General features: G+C 43.7%; 1 protein-coding gene across 1 annotated transcript in view; it reads left to right on the top strand.

Annotated features, from left to right (window-relative positions):
• Window positions 1–25,845, top strand: part of itfg1 (integrin alpha FG-GAP repeat containing 1) — a gene marked incomplete at its 5' end in the record, with an annotated part of 128,326 nt that overhangs the window by 80,558 nt on the left and 21,923 nt on the right. The window contains 3 exons of the mRNA XM_035629507.2: window positions 431–539; window positions 17,012–17,055; window positions 19,585–19,663. Of these exons, the coding sequence (XP_035485400.2) occupies window positions 431–539; window positions 17,012–17,055; window positions 19,585–19,663 (232 nt within the window). The remainder of the gene's footprint in view (window positions 1–430; window positions 540–17,011; window positions 17,056–19,584; window positions 19,664–25,845) is intronic.

The raw sequence follows: 25,845 nt of genomic DNA, 5'->3' as shown, positions 1-25,845 counted from the left end.
GTGCAGTTGTCAAAATCCTCCTTTTGTGTGTCAGAGACTCCGCTCGCAGATCCCGGTGCCTATCGTACGGCAGCTTTATTGCAATCTAGCGCATGTGCTCGTCTTATCAGAATTAATTATTGCTGCTTATGTGGTCTGTCCATTGAATTCCACTCTCTCTCTCTCTCTTTTCATATCCCGCTCTCCCATTCACCCTGGAGACAGAATTTGGCGATGGGAGAGAGAGAGAGAGAGGTAGTGACGAGAGGAGAACAGAGGAAGAATGGAGATGATAAGATAATGCTGGATCAGTCACCCAGGGTGTTAGAGGGATAAAAATGTACATCAGAAGACACGCGCGCACACACACACGCACACACACACACACACACACACACACACACACCATGCTCTCATTGTCCCTTATCTGTATGCCTGTCTTCATTTGCAGGGTATATTAGACATGCTGGTTCTGAGCCAGGCACCGGGCAAAAATGACTTGATCATCCACGCTTTGAAGAACAATTTTGAAGCCGATGCCTACTTCGTGAAAGTGATGGGTAAGTGACTGATTTGCCCCATACGCTCTTGTCCCTCCCGCCTTTACACAAACCTAAAGCAGTTTATAGAAGGGAGAGAAGCTCCCAAGCTGTCACTCAACTGGAAATTTAATAGTCTATAATTGTGGGTGTATTTGTGCAGAACAGCAGCCCCTTCTAGACCAATCCTAATCACTGAATATAAGCAGTCCTTGGAAAGCACACGGTCGTGACTATTATCTGTCATACTATTTTCTTTCTTTTTTTTAGCCAAGAGCTTCTCAGCTGGTGGTGAAATGGGGATCTAGTCTGAGCTATTTTGTTCTATTTTTTTCAGCCCAAATTAAAATGGCCACTGTCAGCACAAAAGTAAATGCACCTTCTTCCAAAAGGTCATTTTGAAAACTGACTCAGACATCTCTCCCAGCATCTCTAGTCGAACCAATAATTGGCTAAAATGTGAAAATGGTCTCGTTTAAGTTGTTTCTAAGGACACAGTCTGTTCTTCTGTTGAATCCAATTGTCTTATTTCACTATGGATACGTGATTCCTGGTTTTCCAAGTGATTTGTCCTTTTAAAACCAATGTCTGACTCAAAATGTGGGATATAAATTGGGAACCAGCACTGATTCCATGCCAGATTTTCTCCATACAGAGAATGAATTGATCGTAGAGTGTTCAATTATTCGTTAATGATGATTTACTTTTTCACTGCTAAGCACAAATGTCTGGTGCATGTCTGGTGTAGCCACGACATCATGGGTTCAAAAGCCAGTCTGACATCTTTATTGCATGTTTTCCTCCTCGTTCTCTCCCCATGTAATCTGTCTCTTTGCATTTCTTGCCGTCTGATAAAGGTGTAAGAAATGCCAGGAAACAACTTATTCTCTCCTTACCTTATTCTGTCTGTGCAACGAAGACGACTTGAATGTTCGCTAATTCCAAAGAAGCCGTCTGAGCAGGATGCTGTATTTCAGTCACAAATGATGTCTGACTAGACGCATCTGTAGCTTCAACATCCGCTCTCGACACTCCGAAATAGAGTTGTATATTTTTGGCACGCAGCTTTTTCTTCTCAGGTAATAGATTGTATTTCTTTTGTTCTAACAGTGTTTGAGTGCAAATCAAGAGGCGTTCTTTTGAAGCCAAAATGTTGGTACAGTGTTATAACCTTGTGACATTTGAGGAAAGCAAAAAATAGTTCCACTCTAGGGTGGGCCTTTGCACAGTTTAATCTGTCACTCTGCTCTGCTCATTAGCAGGAAAAGGAACATTGCTCATTTCTGTTTGAGCACAGTTGGCGAACAGTTGTTGTTTTGTCTTTTGGGAAGGGATGGGCTACACCGGCTCCTCTGCTTTCAGAATCACACAAACACAGCCAGGGGACACACTCATAAATCATCACCAAGCCCTTGTAAGCACACACCCACACACACACATTTACCAACACAATGTATGTCAATATGAATATTCTTTGCCACGTATTACACATTCACAGATTTTACCTGTCTAATATACACAGAACTGTGTGTTGCCCTTGACTCATTAAAAAAACATTTAGGCTCTTTGATGTAATTCGTTCATGCTGAGAATAAAGACGTTCCAAGCCTACACTAAAATACATAGTAGCAGTAGCAATTGCTCACAAAAAAAATTTGAGGAATTAACAGATTCGTACATAACCTAGTCAGTCAGAAAACAGGAGGCTGTGTTCCACGTGGCATTCAACACCAGGATTGTATTTGTGTGTATCTTAGTACAATAGGTTAGTGCCTACCACAGTGGTACAGTAGCGTGTCCAAGATGAAGGACCAATACATCCATTCACAGTGTAGGAAGTAGGCGAGATACCTTTATCGGGGGCCGAATGCAGGTCTTTTAATGTGATTCAGCAAGAAGCTTACTACTCTCTCAGCCAACAGAATGACACTCCTGACTTGCATTGAAGCAGGAGCTGTGCAGAACTTCAATGGGCCATTCTGCAATTCTTTTAATGACGGGACTGTTGAGCTTCTGAAATTGACACAATAACATCCTCCAGTTGGTCTTATCGATTGTAGTACCGTCTATTGTGGGGCTTGAAGTTGTGTTCAGGAACTTTTCAGGTTGGTTCCATGAGCACTGTGGTTTCATGGTAGGGTTAGGCTTCTTCATGGGAGATGGATTGGAGCTACTGAGCTGGCACATCTGGGTACGGGGAGAAGATTCGATTAAATTAAGATTAGTTTTACAGCTTGGACATCTTGTAGCCTGGAAACCGGACCAATCAACCAGCTCACGTTTGCTGCTCAGACAATTTCCTTTCCATCCTGAGACAGGTCCGGCCAATCACATCAGTTTATCTGAAAATGGGACAGGTTTAATGCAATGACTGACCGGCCAAGATGACTGCCTCTGATGTGGGAGAGGTCTTTTAAATCTGCCAGTACCACAACATTAAATGAATGGGACACCCTATTTTCAGTCGAAGATGACAGAACATTTAATACGAACTGCTCTGCCGTTGCTGGACTAGACATCTTGACTCGCTGAAGCAGGAGCAGGAAGAGCACAAGTGGCTGCATTCCATTTAGAAGAGCCAGTTTGGCTGACTGGCTTATTTGAACACTTGATGGAGCTGTCATTATCAATCAACACTTGATGGAGTTGTCATTATCAATATTATATACACTTGTGCTGCTCCTGCCTTTACAAGTTAAATGTCCCGTGTCCTTGGTCCCTGCATCTCAACAGGACATTTGTCTTGAATGCCGGCTTTTGGGGTAAATGCTGGGTCCTAGAATGGGACACAGTGGTTTCCAGGTGCCCAGTTTAAGTCTGTGTGAATTTTGTGGCCATATTCTTTTGTAGATGTAGTTCTGTTCCACACTGAGGCTGAAAGATCTAAAGTTTGGACTCAACTGGACTCTTTTCTAAAACTGGCCCTGCATGCCCCTCCAGGTCCTCTTGTTATTGGCCAATTTGGTTTGCTCAGGTTGAGGCTGTACGGACTTACACTAGGACATAAAATATGTGAGGCCCTGAGATCCATTTAACTTATAATGATGATGAAGAGGTGTAATTTGTCCTATCAGACACAACAAGCAATCAGGAGGATTTCAATCAAGCAATCCAAATAAGCAAAATCATTGGTGTGAGTGCACCATAGGTGAGCACAGCCTTATATTATAGACAATAATTTACAGCTTAAATGACAGTCACGATCTTGGTAATAGAAATCAAAAAAAAAAAATACATTTCCTTCAAATTCAGGTCATGTGATGCATGTCCCAAGTACAGTCCATCGAATCCGTGTTGCATGAATTCCCTTTGTGCCAACCTCTCTGCTCACCGCTGTTCCTTCGCTATCCACGTTTTGTCTCTGCACCAAACCAAACACACACACACACACACACACACACACACACACACACACACACACACATACTCCCACGCAAAAATGCCTGTTCTCCTCCCGTCGATGCCATCAGTGACAGCTCTCTGACTTCTCCCTTCATTCAACTTCAGTTATTACATTTCTGGTAGTAAATATTTTACACATGTTCCGTGTTGCCTTTCATCGAGCTGAATACGCAGACTGGTGAGCAAACAACAAGTGATCTAAATAAAAATGTATCTGTCAAGTGTTACACTCTGTCGACATTTCGTTCATCACCCTTGTGATTGTGAGCTCAAATGCAGCTTAATAGCCTCGCACCTCACGTGAAAAAAAAAAACCTTGGGGTAAATCGGTTGTTTACCAGTCTCTTCAGGTGTATTCCTAAGCATTAGCGAATTTGTGAATTTCATATTCACACTTGACACATTACGTCAGCCTGTGATGTTATCAGCCAGTCGTATCCAGTCGTCTGTTCTGTAACGAGGGATCCTGTTTTCTCAAAATGGCATCCCTCATCCCTCCCCTGAGCATTATTGAACAACACCCGCTGAACGATTGACATTCTCTTGGTGTTTGTATCCGTGTGTGTCCGGTGTGTGCGTATACGAGTAAAAAGTAAGAACCCATGATGCATGAACTTCCCAAGATAAATCCATTGCCTCAGACAGCCGCCTTTCCTCTCTGCCTGCCAGAGTCCTGGGTTCTCGCTGGGCTTTTCACACCGAGATGACCTGAACCCGTTCCAGTCTGACATCTTATCCTCCCGTGTGCTCAACATGCGGTAGTTCACTCACCGGTGCATTCCATCAACACCCTTACTTACCACTGTTGCCATAGGAGCATATATATAATTTAGGGGGGAGGCCAGAGGTTGTCGAGTGGAGGTACAGCCAAGCTGAAAACTTGGCAGCCAAGATGCCAAAACACATATATCCTGAAAGCTAAAGGGAAATAAAGCACATCAGCCCCATTTGTCATTTTGTTTTGACACTCCTTCAAAGCGGTTGGTTGAATATTGTTTAGTGTGTAGTTGCAGTTTAGTTTCATCGCCTTTACTATTGCTACTGCAAACTTTGCTAATCACTCACTTTCAACTAATGCCACTAACGTTATGATGCAGATTTTAATAAAGCGATACTGACATGTTGCCTTTTGTTTAGTTTAACTTTCTGACTCTGTGCAAATGTTTGACTGCCTGATATCTTTAGCCATGCTACTTTTTCCATTTTCTTTTTGGCCCACGACTGAAACATCTCATCAACCATGTGATGGAGGACCATGACATTTTTATACAGATGTGTAAATGCTCCCTAGAAAATGGAATTCTCGGTCATTGGAGTTTCCTTGACTTTACCTTGAGTGTACCTCGAGGATGATGCTTCTGGTTCAGAGTGAAATATCTCAACAAATAATCCATGGATGGCCTTGGAATTTGCAATAGAAATGCAACATCAGTAGCCGATGAATATATATAATCTCTACTTAATGAATTTACACAGAATTTGTTTGTCATCCATTCATTCCCAGATGATGTATTCTAATGACTTTAGTAAGAGTTTTCCTTTGGGCTCCACCATGAGCTTGACATTTTAGTTTTATATTGAAATATGTTATCAGGCTAATACCTGTGATGCACACATTAAACCTCACATTTTGGTCCCTCACCTTTTGTCTAGCAATCATCCGATACAGATTTCATTTTGTCCAGAACACGTTACTGCAAAAACTCAAGACATTCCCGTCAGTCTTGGTTGGCGGCTAAGAAAGGACGTGGGCCTTGTAGAGTTGTCTCAGGGTAGTTCACAGTACAGACGTGCAAGCAACAGGAAAAATGCAGTTCAAAGGACGCTTTATTAATCCTCACTGCACTTGTCAAGAAGCTGGTGTACACAGTTTGTAAACATATAAATGAACCCCGCTGACTTCAGCTTGCCTGAGGGGTGGTGGGCGTCGGATTCACATACTGCCTGCGGTTCGGACAGATAGGTGCAGCAGCAGCAGCGCAAAAGTGCCTGGATGGGGTGATGGAACGCAGATGGGAGGTTCTCGGTTCTGACCAATCCGTCCACACCGCTGATCTTGCAGCGCCGGAAAACAGCTGACCCAATCACAGCGAAGTATGGCATCTAAAAAAAAACAAAAACGGCTTGTCAAGAAATCATATTGTTGTTTTGTTTTTTTCCTGTAGTTGAGGTTTGGCTTATTAATTCTACTCCATCTCTTGTTATTAGTCGTCACATCATATTGCACAATGTGACGCTGCAGTATATTTTCAAGGCATTTCAAGAAAAAGAAAAAACACCAACCACAAAAGAACCTGCATATAAAGTTGAAAGAAGGTTCATGGTGCACAGGATTGATGAGCTCCTGCGATCCAACGTTTCCTGCCTGACGGGCAGAATTCAGAGTCAGCCCTGCCAAAGTGAGCGATCACGGGGGAAGAGCCTTGGCGAGAGAGGTGACCAAGAACCTGACGGTCAGTGTGGCTGAGCTCCAGAGATCCTGTGTGGGGAAAGGGACAAACCACCAGGAGGACTGAGGCCCAACGCTTCAATCTCGGTTTCATCAGACCACAGACTCTTGTTTCTCTCCGTCTCTGGAGTCCTTCGGGTTGTCAAGTGCCACGAAGCCGGGTTTGTTCTGCTGGAAATTTGTCCAGCTGCCTTGAGATGGCTGCAGGGATTTAATGAACTGAGGAGGGGGACTACAGCTACTGTCAGAATCAGTCATACTAACTCATGGGCATCCTCCCGCAAATTTTTTTTACTAGAGTAGATGCCATTTCCTGTATTCTGGTGCGTTTTAATTAAGTGTAACAGAGGCTAGACAGTCGAATGCTGTGCAGTGTGTGTGTGTGTGTGTGTGTGTGTGCGTGTGTGTGCGTGTGTGTGTGTGCGTGTGTGTGCGTGTGTGTGTGTGTGTGTGTGTGTGTAAAACTCACTCCCCGTCACTGGAACTCAGGCCCAGGACTTCAGCCTGTTTTGATAACGCAGCTGTCTCTCATGCCGGAGGTCGCGAGTTCAACTCCCCCTCGTCACATAAGAAATTTCTTTTGTAGCACAAAACAATTACCACATACCTGCTATGGTTTCCCAACAATTAACAGAACAACATCTAATATTTACATGATGCCTTTAAAAGCAACAGCCGAACAAATGATGAACATTCATCAACATGCCAAGCTTCTCTAGTGACAGTCTGTGGGCTCGGTGCAGTAGGCGTGAGTGGGGAAAACGTGGTACGGAGTTACATTTTTATAGACTCAATGAGCAAATCAAGCGGTGAGTAGCGAAAACGGGGAATGGACTTTCATTTATTGGGCCATTCCACAAGCGGAATGGATTTGACTGAAGGCGCTCTGAACGTACCACCGAGTGAAGAGACAGATGAAATGAATTAGAGACGATAAAAGTGGGGGGGGGGGTCTGATATTAATGGTCGTAAAAAGTGGGTGGGTCCCTTGTTCCATGGGTCCGACGCCCATGTACTAACTACTATATTATATTTGACCTATACTAGGTTAACGTTAGGTGTAGGTTGGTAGGAGGAAGGGTATATGGTTTGGCAAGTTGTATGCATGGTTCCGTGTGTGTGTGTGTGTGTTTGTGGGGGTGGGGGGAAGGGGGGTGTTAAATAGATGAAGACAGAGACTGACAGGCAGAACTGTATGAGTTGATTAGTTTCCCGCTGACTTATTAGGATGCAGATTAGCTGCATTGAGAAACATCTGGGAGCTTTTCTCAGCCCCCCCCCTGCTCCTCTTTCCTCTCCTCACCTCCCCCCCATCATCTCTTCTCTTCCGGTACCAAATCCAGCCCTCTTCTTCCCTCTTTCATTTCCTCCTCTCCTCTACTCCTGTACTCTCCGCTCTTGTTCGGCCATCTCTTCCTCATTCCTCATGTCCTCACCCTCTCAGCCTGTTTTGGCCCCTCACTCTAAACCTGGCCCCCTGCCCTTTCCTTCTCCTTTTTCGCTCTCGTTTGCCTCGGACAAAAGCCCCGTTCCCTGCCCTCCCGCTTCCGAAGTCTGTGTGGCTCTATTTGACTGGAGGCTGCATATTCAGATTAGTGTGAACGGTTGTTTCTCGGCTGCGACACACAGAAGAAGGCTGAGCGGGAGTGCCTGCTGCCACGTTCGTCAAAATAGCGTCCGACATCATCAGGTTATGTTGAGGACGTAACGGCTCTGCCTCCAGATGTGACCACGAGTAGGGAGTACGACTCAGTATTACAGTCGTTTGATTCACTACCTACAGGCAGCAGTACGTTACATTTCTTGTTTAAGTATAGTACAATAGTACAAAAAGCCAAATAGCAGGAGTACATCTCCCCAAGGCAACTTCTTTTCTTTTTTTTATCCTGAGTTTTCTATAATGGAATTCAAGTATGTTATGAAGACTATCCACTATTTGCTTCTGTGTTGATATGGTGGAAACATTACCACCTACTTTCCCGCAGTGGCAGGGAGGCCGTGCCTGAATCAATTTCAGGTTTTTGTCAAGTTCTTTAATTAGTGTGGACCACATCCACCGAGAATTGAGGTAGCTGGAAGACAGACCAATTAGCAAATTATGGGTAGTGGTTTAGAAGATGAAAACAGCAGCCAGCACATAATTTTTTGAATAAGACTTCAGCCACCACATTTGATTTATGGCTCTGACGGCTAATCCAATCGCCTGCAAATTAAATTTGCTCTGCGGACACACTGACGACGCTCCCAACTCCGGCATTCAGTCCCACCAAGTCCGGCCGGGCCACGGTGAGCAGAGGAGGAAGCAAAAGCAACAGGCTTTTGGAGAGTTGCAGTCCAGCCAGTTTTATTTTACAGTTGTGGTAAAGTTGTACAAAGTTGGCAAAAAGCTACTGACATCGGAGTGTATTTTATGTATAACTGTGTATTTTATAATCTAATGATAAGAATGTTTTATTAGTTAGTTTTTATGTACTTTACAATATATTTGATGTTAAATTTATTTTTTGTACTAGTATTTTTTGAAAAGCATGTTTGAATCATTTGTCACATCTCTTAACAGAAAGTTAAGAGTTGATGGTGTCACACTTTTTCCTATCTTCTTCCACTTCTACTGCTTTTAATACCCCCCGAAAAATGAGGTGGCTGAAACTAAAATGTGATTCTTCGCTATAATATTACTGTAATGTTTAGATTAACTTTTTTCAATTCACGTGGTGGACACGTTACATTTTTAGTGGTGACCTGAAAGTGAAACAAAGCGCAAGCCACTGCCAAAATTGTCAGGGACAGTGAAAGAAACAACTTTGCTCTCAAAATGTTACCCAGCATGAACACTGAGCAGAAGAAGCCCCCTCTGGGATTTGAATCCCCTCAGCAGTGCCCTGTCTTACTTACACTTTGACCAGACAGCGGCCATTAAATTCTGTCTCACAGGGGCAAATAAAGTTTTATTTTTGTTACTGTAGATCTCAGTCAGGCACTGCTGAGGCAACCGCAGGTGACAGCTCTGTATCGCACAGCCTGAAATTAAATCCAAATGGTCAATGCGGATATTCTCACACATATACATATACATGTATACCATTATATGATGCCGTTTAGATTATACTTCTAACATTGATTATTTAACTGTGCGAAAAAATGGTAATTACTGATGCTGCTATTGCTGAAAGCAGATGTAGTAGTAGGTGTGTGTGTGTGTGTGTGTGCGCGTGTGTGTGTGTGTGTGTGTAATGCATGTCTTTAAGTAGCCCTGCGGTCAGCGAAATCACCCTGAGGACAATGAGATGAGATTAGCATCTCAGAGCAAATGCCACTCAGCTGTCACATTGTTGTGTTTATATGTGAGTGTCTGTGTGTGTCTACTCGTCACCCGTTGACTCTGGTTGTAGCCACTAGTGCTGACAAGGCATGGCATGATCCCCCCCCACCCCTACTTTGCTCTTTAGTGTGTTTGTTCGTGTGTGTGTGTGTGTGTGTGTGTCGTCAGCTGACCCAACAGCTAGTGATGTGACGTCTGCATGTAGTTACCATGGCTCCCCTTAGTTTCTTTTTATAGAGGGCCAATGAGGCTGCGATGGCAGGTGCTAAATAAAGGCAACTATCATACGATATATACACAAACAAAAATCGAAAGACTTAAAGACATGCTTGCAGAATTGTGTGTATATATGAGTGCAGTTGCAGAAGCGATTCCGACCTCTCTGTTTATTGCTATGGGTGAAATCACACTGAAAGAGGTTTCATGGTGCAATATTTCTAAAAGGCACAAAAAAGTGTTCAAATAAGTGTTGATTCAGTTGGTTTTCAGTGTGTGAAACTTTTGCCGTTGCAAACTTCAAATGTTCTCAAATGCAAGTAATCTACAGATTAAAATTGGTCAAAGATGAAACAAAGCTGGTAAAAATGTTAATTTTCTACTTCCCCTTAATAGGTATAATAGGTTAGAATTTTACATTTAGGCTTCTATTTTAAATTCCCCTTCCAATACACAACAGTTTTCTTTTTTAATGATATTCATTAGAAAGTCGGATGAATTATTGCTTGTGCTTGTTGATTTTTGTTTAAAATTACATCCCAGCAGCTCATTGATATTCAACGTCAACACCTCAGACCAGGCACCCCAGTTGTTGGCACACTCATTTTGAACCTATGTGCCTCACACAGGAATGTGTTGCCGTACAGAATATGAGAAACATCTAATCCTCTACATTGAATACATCTAGGATTCACATCCACAGATGAGTTTTGGGAAGTACTTTTGCTCGGAGACTCCCATCCCCAGCTTTCCGTAACTTTCATACGGTTCCCCGGCATTCGGTGGCAGCAATAATACAAAAGCACAATACGCCCGATAAGTTAGTTCGTGGCGTTGAGAAGTGACCTGATTTCTGATGTCCCATACTATAAACTTGCAACACGTATTAGGAACCCAGAGGGTCCTCTTATCCCCAATAACAGCCTACTGTATATTACAAAGATGGCTTTTTTTGCAAAGCCATCAACGCGGCACTATTATTAAATGTGAATTATGACTAACTGGCAGCTGCAGTCATGCTGTCATTGAATCTAGACATGGACCAACATACTTATTGATGAGCAGAGCAGGTCTGATCATTAAACTGGACAGAAGGCAGTGATCCGTGCCTCCTTGAACCAGATAATACTTCATCATCTGGCTCTTGGCAAAACATTGGCCGTATCGTTCAAATCCCGATCTCTGACCCCGTCCGAATCCCTTGCCACAGAACAAGAAGACGAGATCCACAGAGACGTGTTGGTGCTCAGTTTGTTTTGTGGATGGAGTGTTTTTATCTCACAATGTGTGACCGGCCGCAGTGCATATTTCAAACTGAATGGATTAGTCAAATAAGTTACTTATTGTGATGCACTAGTTAAGCCGATCTGGCTCAGGCCTGTTGATCCCGTCTTAGGGGATGTTAGTTTCTCAGCAGGAGACCAGAACGCAGCGGTGTGCAAGAATTGTGCGTAATTAAATACTCTGCTGGAAAGGGACGTGTCCCTCTTGGGATATTACACATTTTCCGCCCATCGCTGATGTTTACCAGAATGGTACTCAGTAGAGCGCATACGTCCGCCAAGGTCAAATGATCATAAGTAAATGCGATTTTTCAGTATGTTCATACTTCATGTTAATTCCTGGATCCCCTTCTTCTTAAGTAGATCCACAACCAATTGTTTTTTTCTCTGTTTGATGCAAATCAGTTCTGGGGCCTATTCCAGGAAGCAGGTTTAAAAACCTTTGAACTTAAACCTGAACTCTGACTTGATCTACTCTCAGAGTTTTCGGTTCCAGAAAAGTGGTCCTGAGTTAGTTAGATCAACTCTGACTATATTCACAAAGAGTCACGCGTGTGCCCACATGTTACACAAAGAAAACATCAAGTGGCTATTTCAACTGGTTGTACAGAAAACTCCCCTTCAAAAAAAAATCGAAGGGCAAAGACTTTGATCAGCTCGAAACATGTCCGCTATATTAAACTACTGGAAATAAGGCCGGAGATTATTGTTCGGGTGTTATTGTTCAGGTGTTGTAGATTGTGAGAGAAACGGTTGAGTTCTACTAAGTCATCAGGGAATGAAAGCATCTATACGAGGTCGGAACATCCTCTCTGACGTGAGGCCACTGATTTCATTCTGCTTCCAAATCGATCGGGTTGACAAGGAAAGGACACGTAACTTTTCGACAGCTAGGTCAGGTTCAGGAAAAGGGAGGAGTTGAGGAGAAGCTCTGCCAGCGAGCAGGTTTGGTACACAGCGTCAGTTACCATGGTAACTGACCTACAGTTTAAGTTCACTCACTTTCTGGAACGGAAAGCCCAGAGTTTCCCTCTTTTCAGGGTCAAAATACTCTGAGTTTTCCTAAAACCTGCTTCCTGGAACAGGCCCCTGTACTTTTCGCATGAGTCTTCTGACAAAGAAACAAACAAAGAAACGAAACCAACAGACATGGCTCATAAAACATAACCCCTTTGGCAGAGAACTAAAATCTCTAGTGCAAAACATGAGCTTCGTGATCCTCCTGGAGGCCCGGAAGACGGCGGCATGATTAACATTTTCTCACGTGCATGTAAACATGCTATTCCTGTCTTCTCGGTTCCGCGATGCCACTTGAATGTTTTGTTCAATGGCGACGGGCAACGTTGTAGGGTCAAAAAGACAAAGGTGTACACTTGTGCACACACACATGATGAAATGCTGCGCACTGTGATGGGAACACCGATCGTATACGGAGAGCACAGGCTCACACCGAGTACACAGACCACTTCTTCCTCCACTTGATTAGGTTAGTCCTGCGAAGGAGCTGCCATCAGTCTTAATATTACAAGAGAAAAATAGGCTAGCTCGGTCTAATAGAGGCTGTATAGGCCGTAGTGTGTGTGTGTGTGTGTGTGTGTGTGTGTGTGTGTGTGTGTGTGTGTGTGTGTGTGTGTGTGTGTGTGTGTGTGTGTGTGTGTGTGTGTGTGTGTGTGTGTGTGTGTGTGTGTGTGTGTGTGTGTGTGTGTGTGTGTGTGTGTGTGTGTGTGTGTGTGTGTGAGTGAGTGAGTGAGTGAGTGAGTGAGTGAGTGAGTGAGTGAGTGAGTGAGTGAGTGAGTGAGTGAGTGAGTGAGTGAGTGAGTGAGTGAGTGAGTGAGTGAGTGAGTGAGTGAGTGAGTGAGTGAGTGAGAGAGAGAGACACTCTTGTATTGGCAGGAGACACAATCTGTTCCCCACAGGATGTGAGGGAGCTATTCTGTTACATACTTGTTACATGTCAACCAGAGATTGAAGTATGAAGAACAAGGCAGCCTCACAGAAGAAGCACTAGACTCTAGTTTTCTCTGCAGTTGACAGCCTTGCACAGAGACACACGCACACGCGCGAATGCCCACTCTGATACAAACTCATCTCCTTCCTGGAGCGATGGCGTGCCCATTGAGTTGTGAAGGACTTCCGCGTTCATGCAGTTCACGTCTATCTTTTCCTCTCTTTCTCTTTGTGCATCAGTGGATTCATGTCATGAAATTATTAATGTAGCGTGTGTGTGTGTGTCCCCTCTCACAATTAAATTAACACAAATCGCTTCATGCACTCAAAAGTGCCTCCCTTTTTGTTGTGATTTGGACATTTTATTGGTTGATTTATATCGACAAGAAATTAAAAAAGGGGAGATGGTAAGTTTGGCGTGAGAGAGGGGGATGCTCGGACAGCGGCATTTTCCATGAGGTGCCAAGTGTGATGTGGGTCAGTGACATCCGCACCGGAAATTAAAATTTCAAAGACGATCTGGTATTTTGGTTTTCTGTCACCAAAGAGGACATTGTCATGCAAATCAATTCCCTCCTAAAGTGTCAATTCAAATTTACGGGGGGGGGGGGTAAAAAACACCTCCTCTGACTTGTTTCCCTGTAAAAGTGTCCTGATAATAATCAATTCTCGGCATGTGTTGCTGTGTACAAGCTGCATGACATTGTTTGTTCTCGTCGGTCCTTTCATGCACTGACCTCTCTCTCTTTAACACCGACGGTGACCCCGGCTCGTGCTGTAGCCCGCAGAAATGCACACACTCCTCTGCGAAGTGCTTTTATTTTTTTGTTGTGTCACATTTCAGAGCAAATGACCTGCTGCAGTCCCATAAACATAAAAAGAGGAAAAACTGCTGAGGTGAAAATAGCTGCTGTGTAATGTATGAAAACATCTATGCTGCAAAAAGTAACGACGGAGAATAATAGGGTCGACTCGTGGCGGGGGAGATTGCGGTGACACTGTGGTGTGGGGGCATTGTGGGTCTCTGTCTCTTTCCAGATAATCCCAAATGAGACCAAGTTCAAACTAATGTTTGTCTATTCCCTTCTGTGTCATTGATTTTACAGTGTCGGTGACAGTGTGGCCTGTAGCCCGACCTCAGGCCGCATGAAATTCAAATAAATGACGATTAACGACCGCTGCGATTTATTGATCAGCCGTGTCCTTCGTGGGCGACTTTGGTCCAAAGGCCTTGTGATGTGATGATGCGGTGTTTGCTCCGGAGGTGATGAGCACTATAATTACAGGCCTCTGACCACTGTGGCGTACTACGTCCGACTTGCTTTGGCGCGAGCTAAAGGCTTTGAACTTTTCCGAGCTTAATCACCTAATGATTTTTTTTTCAACTTCATTCAGCCTTCCTCGGCTCCAGAACATCCAGAGACGGCCGTTAGCTTTAGGAGCTTACCGCAGTCACCATTTCTCTCTCACATACGTTTCCACTGTGAGTGAATATAAAACGACGTGAATGGCCTGTCGTGACTGCAGGCCTGTTCTCATGTCCTTGACTTGAAAACATTTTGTTGTGCAAAAAAAAAAAATAAACACTGGCAATTGTACAAGAGTTCTTATGTTACTACTGAATATGCTTTTGAAAAGCCATGTTAAATGACAGCAAAACAAGCAGTGGCTAATATGCAGCGTGTTCAGTCCGGGTCAAGGAAGACATGTTTGTCTTTGATGGGAGCTCCATCAGAATTTCAATTTTAGGCATATACTTAATAAGCTTGCGCACTTCAAAGCAGCAAATTTGCTTTTGCCCCACGTACGCCATTTCCTCTCAAGTCAAAGCTTAGAAGACAGAAAAGGAAAAAAAATCCTCTTTATTCACCCAGAATGACGGCAGGGTTAGCACGTAGAGGGATCAGAGTACGAGAAAATGGTGCAATGCAGTCATCAACAGAACACGACGTATCGTTGATCACTCCTTCTTCTGAGATTAGTCCAGTTACAGTTGGTGACAGTACAGTAATGTGTCAATGAAACATGGACTGAGCTTCAGGTGGAACCTAGATTATTGTGAGTACTCTGCACATACCCAACGTCTTAGTGTGGTTAATTTAATTTACCATATCAGTTTAGGATGTTAGTACATTAACATTTGCTAATTCACTGATGGAATATCATCGGTTTCACCGTCATTTAGTATTATTTTTCTGATGAGAGCGTAAGATGAAACGTCAGGGTCACTTGAGTTATTATAGTTCATGTGAAGGCCTGCACAAAATTTCACAGCAGGAAAATGTCAACCCAACCTCATGATGCCACTAAAGGAAACATCAACTTATTGCTTAATGACAGTGGGATGCATCCATATGTAAACCATGGACTTACCAACGTTTCACCCGATACATCCGACCGCTGTTGAGGTATTTCAGTCTGGACTAAATTGGTGGACCAGCCAATGGTCTGGCAGACTTTGCCAAATCCTAAATCCCGAAAAAGGAATTTCTACTTGTGCTACATGAGAAGTATACAGGAAGAACCTTTGCATTATTTTTATCCATCCTACATTTAATTAATTCAATGTATTTTCCCTCGGTGAACTAAGCTCCTGTTGCCCGTTGTGCAGTTTTGAAAGCTCACTGTAGAAACTGGAGGCCTTCACCAATTTGACCAATTATCATCCTTGTTGAAGGTCTGTGTGATGTGAACGGCGCCTTTCAAATCACAAGGTGAGCAAATGTTTGTGTGTGTGTGTGTGGGGGGGGACGGTGAAAAAAGCTGTAAAATTAGATGGATACAAACAGAGTGTGGGCGGGTGTTAACATTAGAAGAAGCTCTTCGGAAAACGCCGCCCTGATCCCTTCGCCTCATGAGTAGTCTGTTGATGCTTAGTAGTGTGCCGCACGGTTTTATTAGTATCCATAACAGTGTGGAAGAATGTGTCGAGGCACCCTGGTGGTGAGTGGATGGCTAAATGTAGGTTTTAAAAAAAAACAATTAAAGGCGTATAGAAGAATTAACGAAAGACGCAAGATTGCACAGTTTGTTCTGACTACGGAGTGACACCTTGAGTCACCTGACATTTTTACAACTGTGAACCACAGTGTGCAGATTGTCAGTACATAACTGAAAAGTCGTCATAGAAATTACTTCGCTGGCCTGTATTCATATGGGCTGGTGATGAACTGTCCACGGTCTTTTAGAATGAGCGCGGCGGCTAAAGCGATGTTCCCTTTGAATGGGAGTTTGGCAGCCGTTTACCGCAGCACGTGGTCGCAGACCTTATTAACAAGAGTATTGGGCTTCAGCGTGACTCCATCAAGGCAACCTAGACCCAGGACCTTATTAGTATGCTAATAAAAGTCACTTCTCTAATAACTGATTTGTAATTCAGCGGATTTTGTCGCCGCTTCGCTTGTACGGGCAAATAAGTGAAATGCTCTCTTCATGTGCACGTATGCACACGCATGGGCCCCGTTAATGATATGCACATTCGTTGTTTTTCTTTATGTTCTCATTGCCAGCAAATTATTCATAGCCCTCCCTCCCGCCGTTCTTTGATCGTCCATCTTGTCAACATCTACCTGACAAATAGAGAAGATGATTAAATTGTATGAAATGCAATGCAAATGTTAGTAATGCTCAAGCAAAGTTCATGTGAAATTTGTATCTTTTTTTTTCTGGTCTTCAGCCCCCAGTGGAATTTAGGGCATTGTGTAGAGCAAAAGTTTATTTCTCTGCTTGACGTTTGATACGTGTTGATGCAGCGGCCCTCGGGCCGCAGGAGCGACACCCGCGCAGTTCCTTCCGCAGCAGCGTGTTATCGCGCCAGACACGTAACACATGCTGAGCAACATGTCTGACTCTGACATCTCTGTCTCTCTCTTAGTGCTCAGCGGCCTCTGCTCCAATCGCTGCCCGGAAGATGTGAAGGTAAGGGAAAATCTGTCTTTGTTGATTTCTCCGACCTCTTTAATGGAAGCTTGAGATAGTCTGAAATTGCATTTATTTATTCCATTCATTTATTTCACTCCATGAGGACCATGTATAAAAGTACTGCATTTTATTAAAGTACCTGTCTTTTAAGTCAGCATGAAAACAATGGCCCACAATGGACTCGCATGATTTTCACCTGCTCCTACTCCTCCACTTTTCCTTCTGAATTGGGTCAATGGAGACTTTATAATACGAGTCAGTAAATCATGCTCCCGTGCTGTGTTTCGTCCTCCTCCAATAGAATATCGGTGCGAGAGGTTTTGGATACAAGGGCAAATAAATCTCCTCCATCTCCATCTCCTGTCCTCGCCAAATGTAGTTTGACGACTTGTTGCTCCTGATGGTCCCTGTTGAGACGTTGAATGACAGTCCTGACAATGGAAGTCCAAAATGTTTGCTCGTCACGTGACTCATGTAGATGTCAGATAGTTCCCGGAAGTTCTTGGCGTGTAATTCAAATCCATCATTCAGAGCGACAGAAACCAGATTTTTGGTAATTAGTAGTCGATAAATGTATCGATTTACAATAAAGCAGATCGACATGCCTATGTAGTTACTCTATGTAGTTAGTCAATATACATTTTCTTAAATCCTGAATAAATAATCATAAAGAATAAACCACTAACATCCTTTAATGCACGTTGATTTGATTCAGATGTGCTGATAATATACAATCTGATTATTTTAACGACTAAAACGCCCAGCGTATATAAATATTGGCCTTTCACTGACATATCTGTATCAGCGCATACGTTTACCCATATGAAATCTTTTTATCATACAGAATAAACAATGCAGAAAAATATTTGCATTCATCTTAACATTTTACGGAAAATAAATAATGTTTATTTTCTCAATTCAATTCAAGTTTCTTTTATTTATAGTTATTTACGGCAAAGTTTATGCTTCAACTAAAATATCAAGCCTCAATAACATTTATTTGTCTTAAAGGTTCAATAACGTCATTTTAGGAATAACTGACGGATTAAAATATACATATATAGCGGCTGATGTATTGGTAATCGGAAACCTAGTGCTCCCTAATATTGACATCGGCATCCGCTCCCAAAAATAAATATCGGTCTGTCTCTACTGTGTGGTACACATGAGTAGAAATATACTATGTAATAAAATAGGTCCGGCATTATGTGATGGCAGCTACAGCCTGGTTGAGACAACGGTCATGATGGAGGGTCGACTGATGTACAACGTTTTACGAGTTAAATGTAGCTGTCATTTTGTTAAGCAGCCAGTTAGAGCTGCAACAGTAAATCGATTAGTAATCGATTAATCGGTTCAAGTAGTTTTATGTGGAAAATTCTCTGATTTCCGTTTTTCTTAAATGTGAATATTTTCTGGTTTCTTTGCTCCTCTGTGACATCTTTGGTGTGTGGACTAAACAAAACATCGTCTTGAGGTTTTGGGAAACACGATCGCCATTTTTTCACCATTTTATGACATTCAACGGACCAAACAATTAATCGAGAAAATAATCGACAGATTAATAGATTATGAAAGGAACCGTTAGTTGCAGCCCTACAGGCAGCTTTAATCACCTTTTTTGTATAATCCCGAAGAGGAATTGGCTCGAAAAACAGTGGACAAGGGCGTTACTCCTTCCACTGCCTTTCACCAGTGGGAAGACTTTTGCAAAACACCTTCGCTCTGACATCAACAGGAGGCTGCTGGTATTAGAGTTGTTTTGCTTCTCTGTCTTCCCTTCCACCCGCATGTCGTCTGACCGAGAGGTATGATGAATGCAGTCGACGAGTGGAGCTCGCGGCAGTTTCTACTCCTCTCCTCTCACCATCCATCAACCCCGTCCATCTTTTCATTTCACCCTCCCGCTCCTCTTCTTCTTAGTCACACCTCTCTTCCTCTGTCTTCCATTCGGCCCACTAGTCTTTCTCCATCTCTCTCTTTTTCCTTTTTCCTTCCCTCTCTCACCCGGCTGCTGAGTGTCACAGCGCACGGGGCCAGGTCTCTGTCACCGTGTGCGTGTTTGCGTGCATAGCAGCCTCATGATTAACTTCATGTGAAGTGAAAAGACGGCTCCACCGATCCCTTCATTAGGTGCCGTCCTCTCGTACTAAAGAGATGGGACAAACCTCTCCCTGTCCGCCCACGCAGGCGCACAGACACGCGGCCCGTCACACTTGTTTATGCTCACTCAGACTCGAGCCAGCTAAGTCCGACATTCGTCGTGTCACCTAGTAAGAGTAAAACTAAGGGAGGGGGGGGGGGGAGGGCCCGCGGTCACCGTGGTGACAACGTGTCTTGTCTGTCTTCCTGCCCTCTCTTGCTCTTGTCTTTTCCTGTTTCTCCGTCACCTCTTCCTGTTTATTTTATTTTTTTTCAACTCCCTGTCCTCGTCCGGCCCCCTCACTGACAGACAGCTGATGCGAAAAGCCATTTTGCAAAATGTCAACATTTGTCAGTTCTTTTCTTTTGTGTTTTTTTTTACAGCCCTTCGGTGTTAACCAGCCAGGTCCCTACGTCATGTACACCACAATGGAATCCAACGGCTACCTGAAAAACGCCTCAGGCAAGTTTCTTCTGTTTTTAAATCTCTCTCCATGGTAGCTTTCACTTCTGGTGGAATAGCCAGAGATGCATTTTCTTCTATGAAAATGTCAGTGCCTGATCTACGTCATCTACGTATCAATAACTTAGCCTCCTCACAATGACAGTTGTCCCTTCGTCTGACTTAACACCACAGGGTTTTAGGAATGGAGAGAAGAAGATGGATATATTGATTTCATTTTCTGGCTTTCTTTTTTTATTATTAATGTGAAAATAGACTTTATGCCTCAAAGACAATGGCTGGAGCAGAAATGGCAGCAAAAGAAAAGACAAATGAGATAATTGTTGTAAAGAGTGCAGTAACACAGAGGAAAATAACAACTCAGTTTGATATGGTCCTAATCTTCGCTCCATGATGCATCTGTGTGTGTTCCGATTCACACTTATATTACCTACATTTTACAAGTATTTTCCCTGTACGTCTATCCATGCAGGCCTCGCAAACATTTGTAGTTTTTTTTATTTTTTTTTTATGCTGTAATAAATGTTATTGCTCATCAGGATTCCTTTTTTAAAAGACAAAGTACAGCTTTTCCAGCACTATCGATCAAATATCGAGTTACTGCGGCGGCATCGTAGAAAAATACAGTAAAAAGAAGATAATAAAGCACTTGATACCTTTTTTATGCCTCAACACCGACGACGACAGACTCAAAAAAAAAGGAAAAAGATATTTTTTAACTCCAACCTTCAAATGCTAATTTTGGCAAAATACACATCGTGACTTTTATTCAAATCTTTGAGTGGTCAGCGGAGTCGTACGACGGCGAGGCTGTAACCCTACCTTCACTGAAGTTTCTTCCACAGCAAAGAGAAACTCAACAATCTGGGGCTTGTTTATTTGGTCTTCTGGTTTAAGTCCAAAGTAAATCTCTCTCTTGAAAGGACCAGTGTCTCTGCTGCTATTTTAAAAAGACAATTTTTTTATAATGACTTCTTACAACAGAGTTCATCGGAAAGATGATGATGGTTGTGCAGGATGATCAAGAGCAATGAGAGTGGATTTTCTGTTGCTCGGTCACTTCTTCTTTGTTTGAATTTTTAACAATTTTTCCATGGTCACAGCTCCCCTTTTATTCCCAACAGGCCACTCCTTCTGTTATTGTTCTCAGTCCTGTCAATATCTGGCTGTCTGGGCAGAAGCACGGTGCCGCGCATTAAAGGGGCAGTAAGCAAGTTTGGAGAGAGCTTTTCTCTCTCTTTGTCGTTGTTGTAATTTTACTGCTCTGGCCGGGCCGCGAACCCGAGACCTCGGGTACAGGAGACTGGCGCACTAACCAATAGGCCAAAACCGCAGAGTGGCAGCGTTACCCGCTAGCACGTTTTTTAAGGTGTCGTCGGGTGAAGTCGTTTACCAGCTGCACACACAGTTTTGTGCGGTGCGGTCCGCACCATTTTTTTTGTTTTCTATTTACACAGCCAGGGCTGAGCCGAAAACCTTGATTTTTTTTTCCGTCGCACCCACACAAAAGCGACAGGTAACGACCGTGAGGAAATTTTAGCTGATTTTTATAAAACGTGTATCGCTTTAGAATCAGTTACTGCCCCTTTAAGTAATCGGCTGTGGTCAGAGTTCACCCTCTCTTGACTAGTATCTTTGTTTGTCGTGTTCTAGCCCGTAGCGTCAATGGGCGTCCATAACTTGAGAAATCTCTGTAGCACTGGACCTGCTTCGACGGCTTGGGAAGGAAGGAATGTGTATGTATGTGTATGTATGTGTAAGTGAAGACATTGAGGACGGCGGTGCTGTGTTATATTAGCTACAGTTAACCTAGTCGATGTTACGTCGTGGGAAGGACAGAGAGCCGGATGAGGACAAGATGCGCTGACAGCCTGGGGTCAGGGATATATATAGTCTGTTTGTGTGTGTGTGTGTGCATGTGTGTGTGTGTGCGTGTGTGCGCGCGCGTGTGCGTGTGTGCGTGCATGTGTGCGTGTGTTTTCCTGTGTGCAGCATAATGCCACTTTGTCAGATTCCATTGTTTCATGTATCTGTTGGCGCAGTTAGAGTGTATACATATTTAACGACAGATGGATCACAGTTTAGCGTCATTATTATTTTACCACCGGGACACCAAGCTCACGGCATTTAAACTGAGCCTCTGATGGCTGCAGACCGTTTCTGAGCGAGGTGCTCTTTTGTCCAGGTTTGGTCAAATATGAACACCGGCGGTCCTGTATTTAGTTGTTTGAAAGTGTGGTGAAAGTCAGAGTTTTTCCACTGCTTTCAAATATGCAGCTGGATGGGCATCGAGAGGAAGAGCAGCAGTGGAGAGTGAGGGGGAGCAGGGGGAAGGGGGGGCTGTCACCACCTGCACCCACACCCACTGCAGAGAAGATGGAGTGATACAGAATGTGGAGGCGGTGAAGTTCTTTTTTGAAATCATCCAAATGGGAGATGCAGGAAAAACAATCCAGTGATATTTTTTTTCGTCTGCTTTTGAATTTCACTGTGAACTAAAAATGATTGTGAGAAAGTGACCAGATACGTTGGCAGTTATTCATGGAGGATGTTGGTTTATTCTCGTGTATTTCACTCCCTCTGAACGGTTTCTGACACCGTCGCAGTCCAACATGGTCAAAAGTATGTGCACATGACATTCTTCTCACGAGCATTTACAGTCTTACTGCTGTAGGAAGACTTTCCAGCAGACTTTTGGAATGTTCCCATTCAGCCACTGGAGCTTTGGTGAGGTCTGCCACTGATGTCGGGTGCAGTCAGTGTTACAGTTCACCCACAAGGTGCTTGACTGGGCTGAGGTTCAGGTTGCTTGCAGGCCAGACAAGAAACTGGGAAAACTGTCGTTTCATGTTTAGCTGCACATATCACTGCAAAAAAAACATGATGCAATATTCAGTATCTACCTTTAACAATTCAGTGTTTGAATCCGCTTTGTAAACTGCTAGGTGTGGTTTTAAGACGTTGTATGTCGGGATGGGGGGGGGGGGGGGGGCTTGGCCAAAAATAGTGCAATTAGTGCAGTAGATTTGATGTTTTGCAATAATCATGTTAATCAACCAATTTTTTTGGCCAGAAAAATAGGTTAATCCCTTCGGGCTTTCTCAGTGGTATAAACAAGCAGCATGGTGCATACAGCACTGTTGTGAACTGTTTTTTTTTCCCCTGATGCCTCGCTGGTATCCTAGATTGGTGATGTTCAGTAAGCAGAATCCCATCTATTTAACATCAAAATATCCTGGCGCACTACGGTCTGCCCATCATAACTCCAGATTATTTTTCCCAGTGTGTGTTTGAGTGGAGAGCACAGAGAGAGGAGGAGGAGGAGAGCGAGAGTAGCCAAAGGCTTTGCCAGCACAACTCCCCAGACCCTTCATTTAACAGCAGCAAAGTGCTGCCAGGGAGCGGGCTGCGCATGTGTGTGTGGGTGTGTGTGTGTGTGTGTGTGTGTGTGTGTGTGTGTGTGTGTGTGTGTGTGCATGTACGTGTTCGTGCGCATGTGTGTGTGCCTGTGTCTGCGTGTGTGTGTGTGTGTGGTGATTTAAAGTGTATTTATTCTGTAGCTTGTAGCTCGGGGAACTGCCAGAGATGAGCAATGATGGGGCGAGCACAAACACACACACACACACACAGATACACACACACAGACACACACACAGTGTCTGGGCCTCTCCACTGGGGCCCGACGATCTTCACTTACCCTTCACCCTCCTGAAAGGAAGAGAGAGCGGAGAGGAAAGGCGAGATTATGATATGCCGGGAAATGGAGACAAGGACTGAGGAGGCACAGAAAAGAGGGATGTGAGAGTGAGGAGGAAAGACAGAAGATCAGTGGGTCGGTAGGTTGAAGAGAGGAGGAAGAAGAGGAGGAGAAGATCGTTTGGACGAAGAGAGGAGTAGGAAGTAGCGCCGTCTTTGGGAAGTACCGGAGGAAGTTGCTGTTACTACCCCACACATGCTGTTTCTGGCATATTATAGTGACGACGCCCCCCTCTGACAAGTGAAGGCCAAGAGCAACTCTGACCAGATTTTGCTGTGCCCTAACTCTTTAGTGTTCTGTGTGTGCACATGAGTGCACTTTGCACGCCCAGGCATCTGGTCTGTTCATGACCTTGTGTGTGGGTGTGTGGGTGTGTGTGTGTGTGTGTGTGTGTGTGTGTGTGTGTGTGTGTGTGTGTGTGTGTGTGTGTGTGTGTGTGTGTGTGTGTGTGTGTGTGTGTGTGTGTGTGTGTGTGTGTGTGTGTGTGTGTGTGTGTGCGTGCGTGTGTGAGTGTGCGCGTGCGTATACGGACCAGACAGTGGTGTTACACCAGGGCCCTTACTAAGCAGCTTGGATGGATGAGCATGGACTGTAATTCTGACAACACCACGCCTCATTATCAACTAACTCCTGCTGTGACGGAGAGCGAGGGAGGGGGCGGGGGGGAGACAGGTGGGGCGGTGGAGATGAATAGTTGCAGTTATTCATTAACTGCCTCTTTATTCCTCTCTTTCTCTCTCCCTCACCGTGGACACTCTCAGGGATGCCGAGCGGTAAAAAACACCTCGTCTTGTGTGGGGGTTTTTTCCCGCCGGGTCGCTGCTCGCTAAGACGACGAGGGAACAGTGTTCCGCAGTAGCATGTAGATTTCCTTGGCATTAGTAAGATTATAAGCAACAATCAAAGAGATGAAGAGACACCACTGATTGTCACCGCCATCACCAGCTCAAATAATAAATTTGATTCCATCGATCCAAACAGATCGCCGAGTGGGTTGTCACCTTTACTGTGCGGGAAAGGAAAACAAATGGTCCTCATTTTGAAGGTAACAGAACAGAAGAACTTCTGCTCTCTTAGATACCAGCTGCAGAGTCGTGTCATAATTTATGGTTGTACTGTAATCCAATCTCCTGCAACTCCTTCAATTCAGTTTTCCCAGACCAAAAAATATCAGGTGCACTATATAGTGACATTAAAAAAAGAGAATGGACGACAGTCTGAAAGAAACCAGTTATTTATCAGCAATTTTCGCAAACAGCATTTTTGATGTATGACTTTGGTACCCTGTCGTCTTGAGGAAATTCTTCAATTTCAGAAGACGTTGTGTAACTGTGACCAATTTCCTTTATGTATTTCCAAAGCGGCACAGCGTACAAAAATACAGATACTTCACAAAGTATTCCGACTGCTTCACTTGTTTCACCAGGATGCAACTGGACACCATTTGTGCCAAGGCAAAGGGTCTGAAATGTAAGTTTTTTAAGTTTAAATAATTTAGCGAACATATCTTCTCTATGTCTTAATTGAGTGCAGGACAAAATAAAATAAAAAACTCCACATCACAATGCAGTGTGCAAAAGAGTTATGACCAGTGTTCATTTTTGCTGCTGGTTGTGCATCTAGATTGGGAGTTTTGGTCTCTTGAGGCAAATTTTATTCATTTAAATTGTTTTAGTTTTATTTTGCGACATTTTAGTGTCGTCAGCAGCGTGTCGGCCACATTTTCGATGTACAGTTCTCATTTGTATGTCTTTAGTGCAATTTGAAGTTACTGCTGTCGCCATATCTCTTGCAGTGGCACAGAATGACTCACCTCGATGAATCCAGTTAGCATGTCCAGACACTGTCTGAGTGGAACTGTTCCCCCTCATCTAATCTAGTACAGTCATCCTCTGCTAACCTACTGTAACTGTGCCGTTCACGGCTAGACGACAATTTAGATGGACAGCAGACATTAATCCCCTGGATATACTTGTCCTGATCGCAACATTAAACATAGAAAACCATTTTTAAAAATGTTAATTTTACCTCTGCAACACTTGATTAACTCATTGACGTATGTCATATTTGCCTGCATGTCTTCGTGTTTTGTTTCAGCTGTTTTGTTGCATCCTGTTCTGTAGTTGTCAGTGGATTGTAGAAGTTACTTATACCATGAATCTGTTTCTTCACAGAACTGGTACGGTCAGATGACATCACTGACCGACATATGTGTTTGCACGGGGTTTCTTATTCATATTACTGCAACAGGACAAGCAACTAAATCATTGAGATGATCATCGAGATGATCTTTGGGATGACCTTTGGGTAGCAAAGGAAACCTTTTTACTCATCATGTGATAAAGTGTGTGCTCCCAAAGATACATGCAAGTGGTTGTTTGAGACTGTTGTCCTGTTTGTCCGTCAAGTTTTTATTAATTTACGG

Source organism: Scophthalmus maximus, chromosome 4 (genome assembly GCF_022379125.1).
Source record: "Scophthalmus maximus strain ysfricsl-2021 chromosome 4, ASM2237912v1, whole genome shotgun sequence".
In the NCBI taxonomy this organism is placed as follows: domain Eukaryota; kingdom Metazoa; phylum Chordata; class Actinopteri; order Pleuronectiformes; family Scophthalmidae; genus Scophthalmus; species Scophthalmus maximus.
This window is presented reverse-complemented; position numbering and strand designations above follow the sequence as displayed.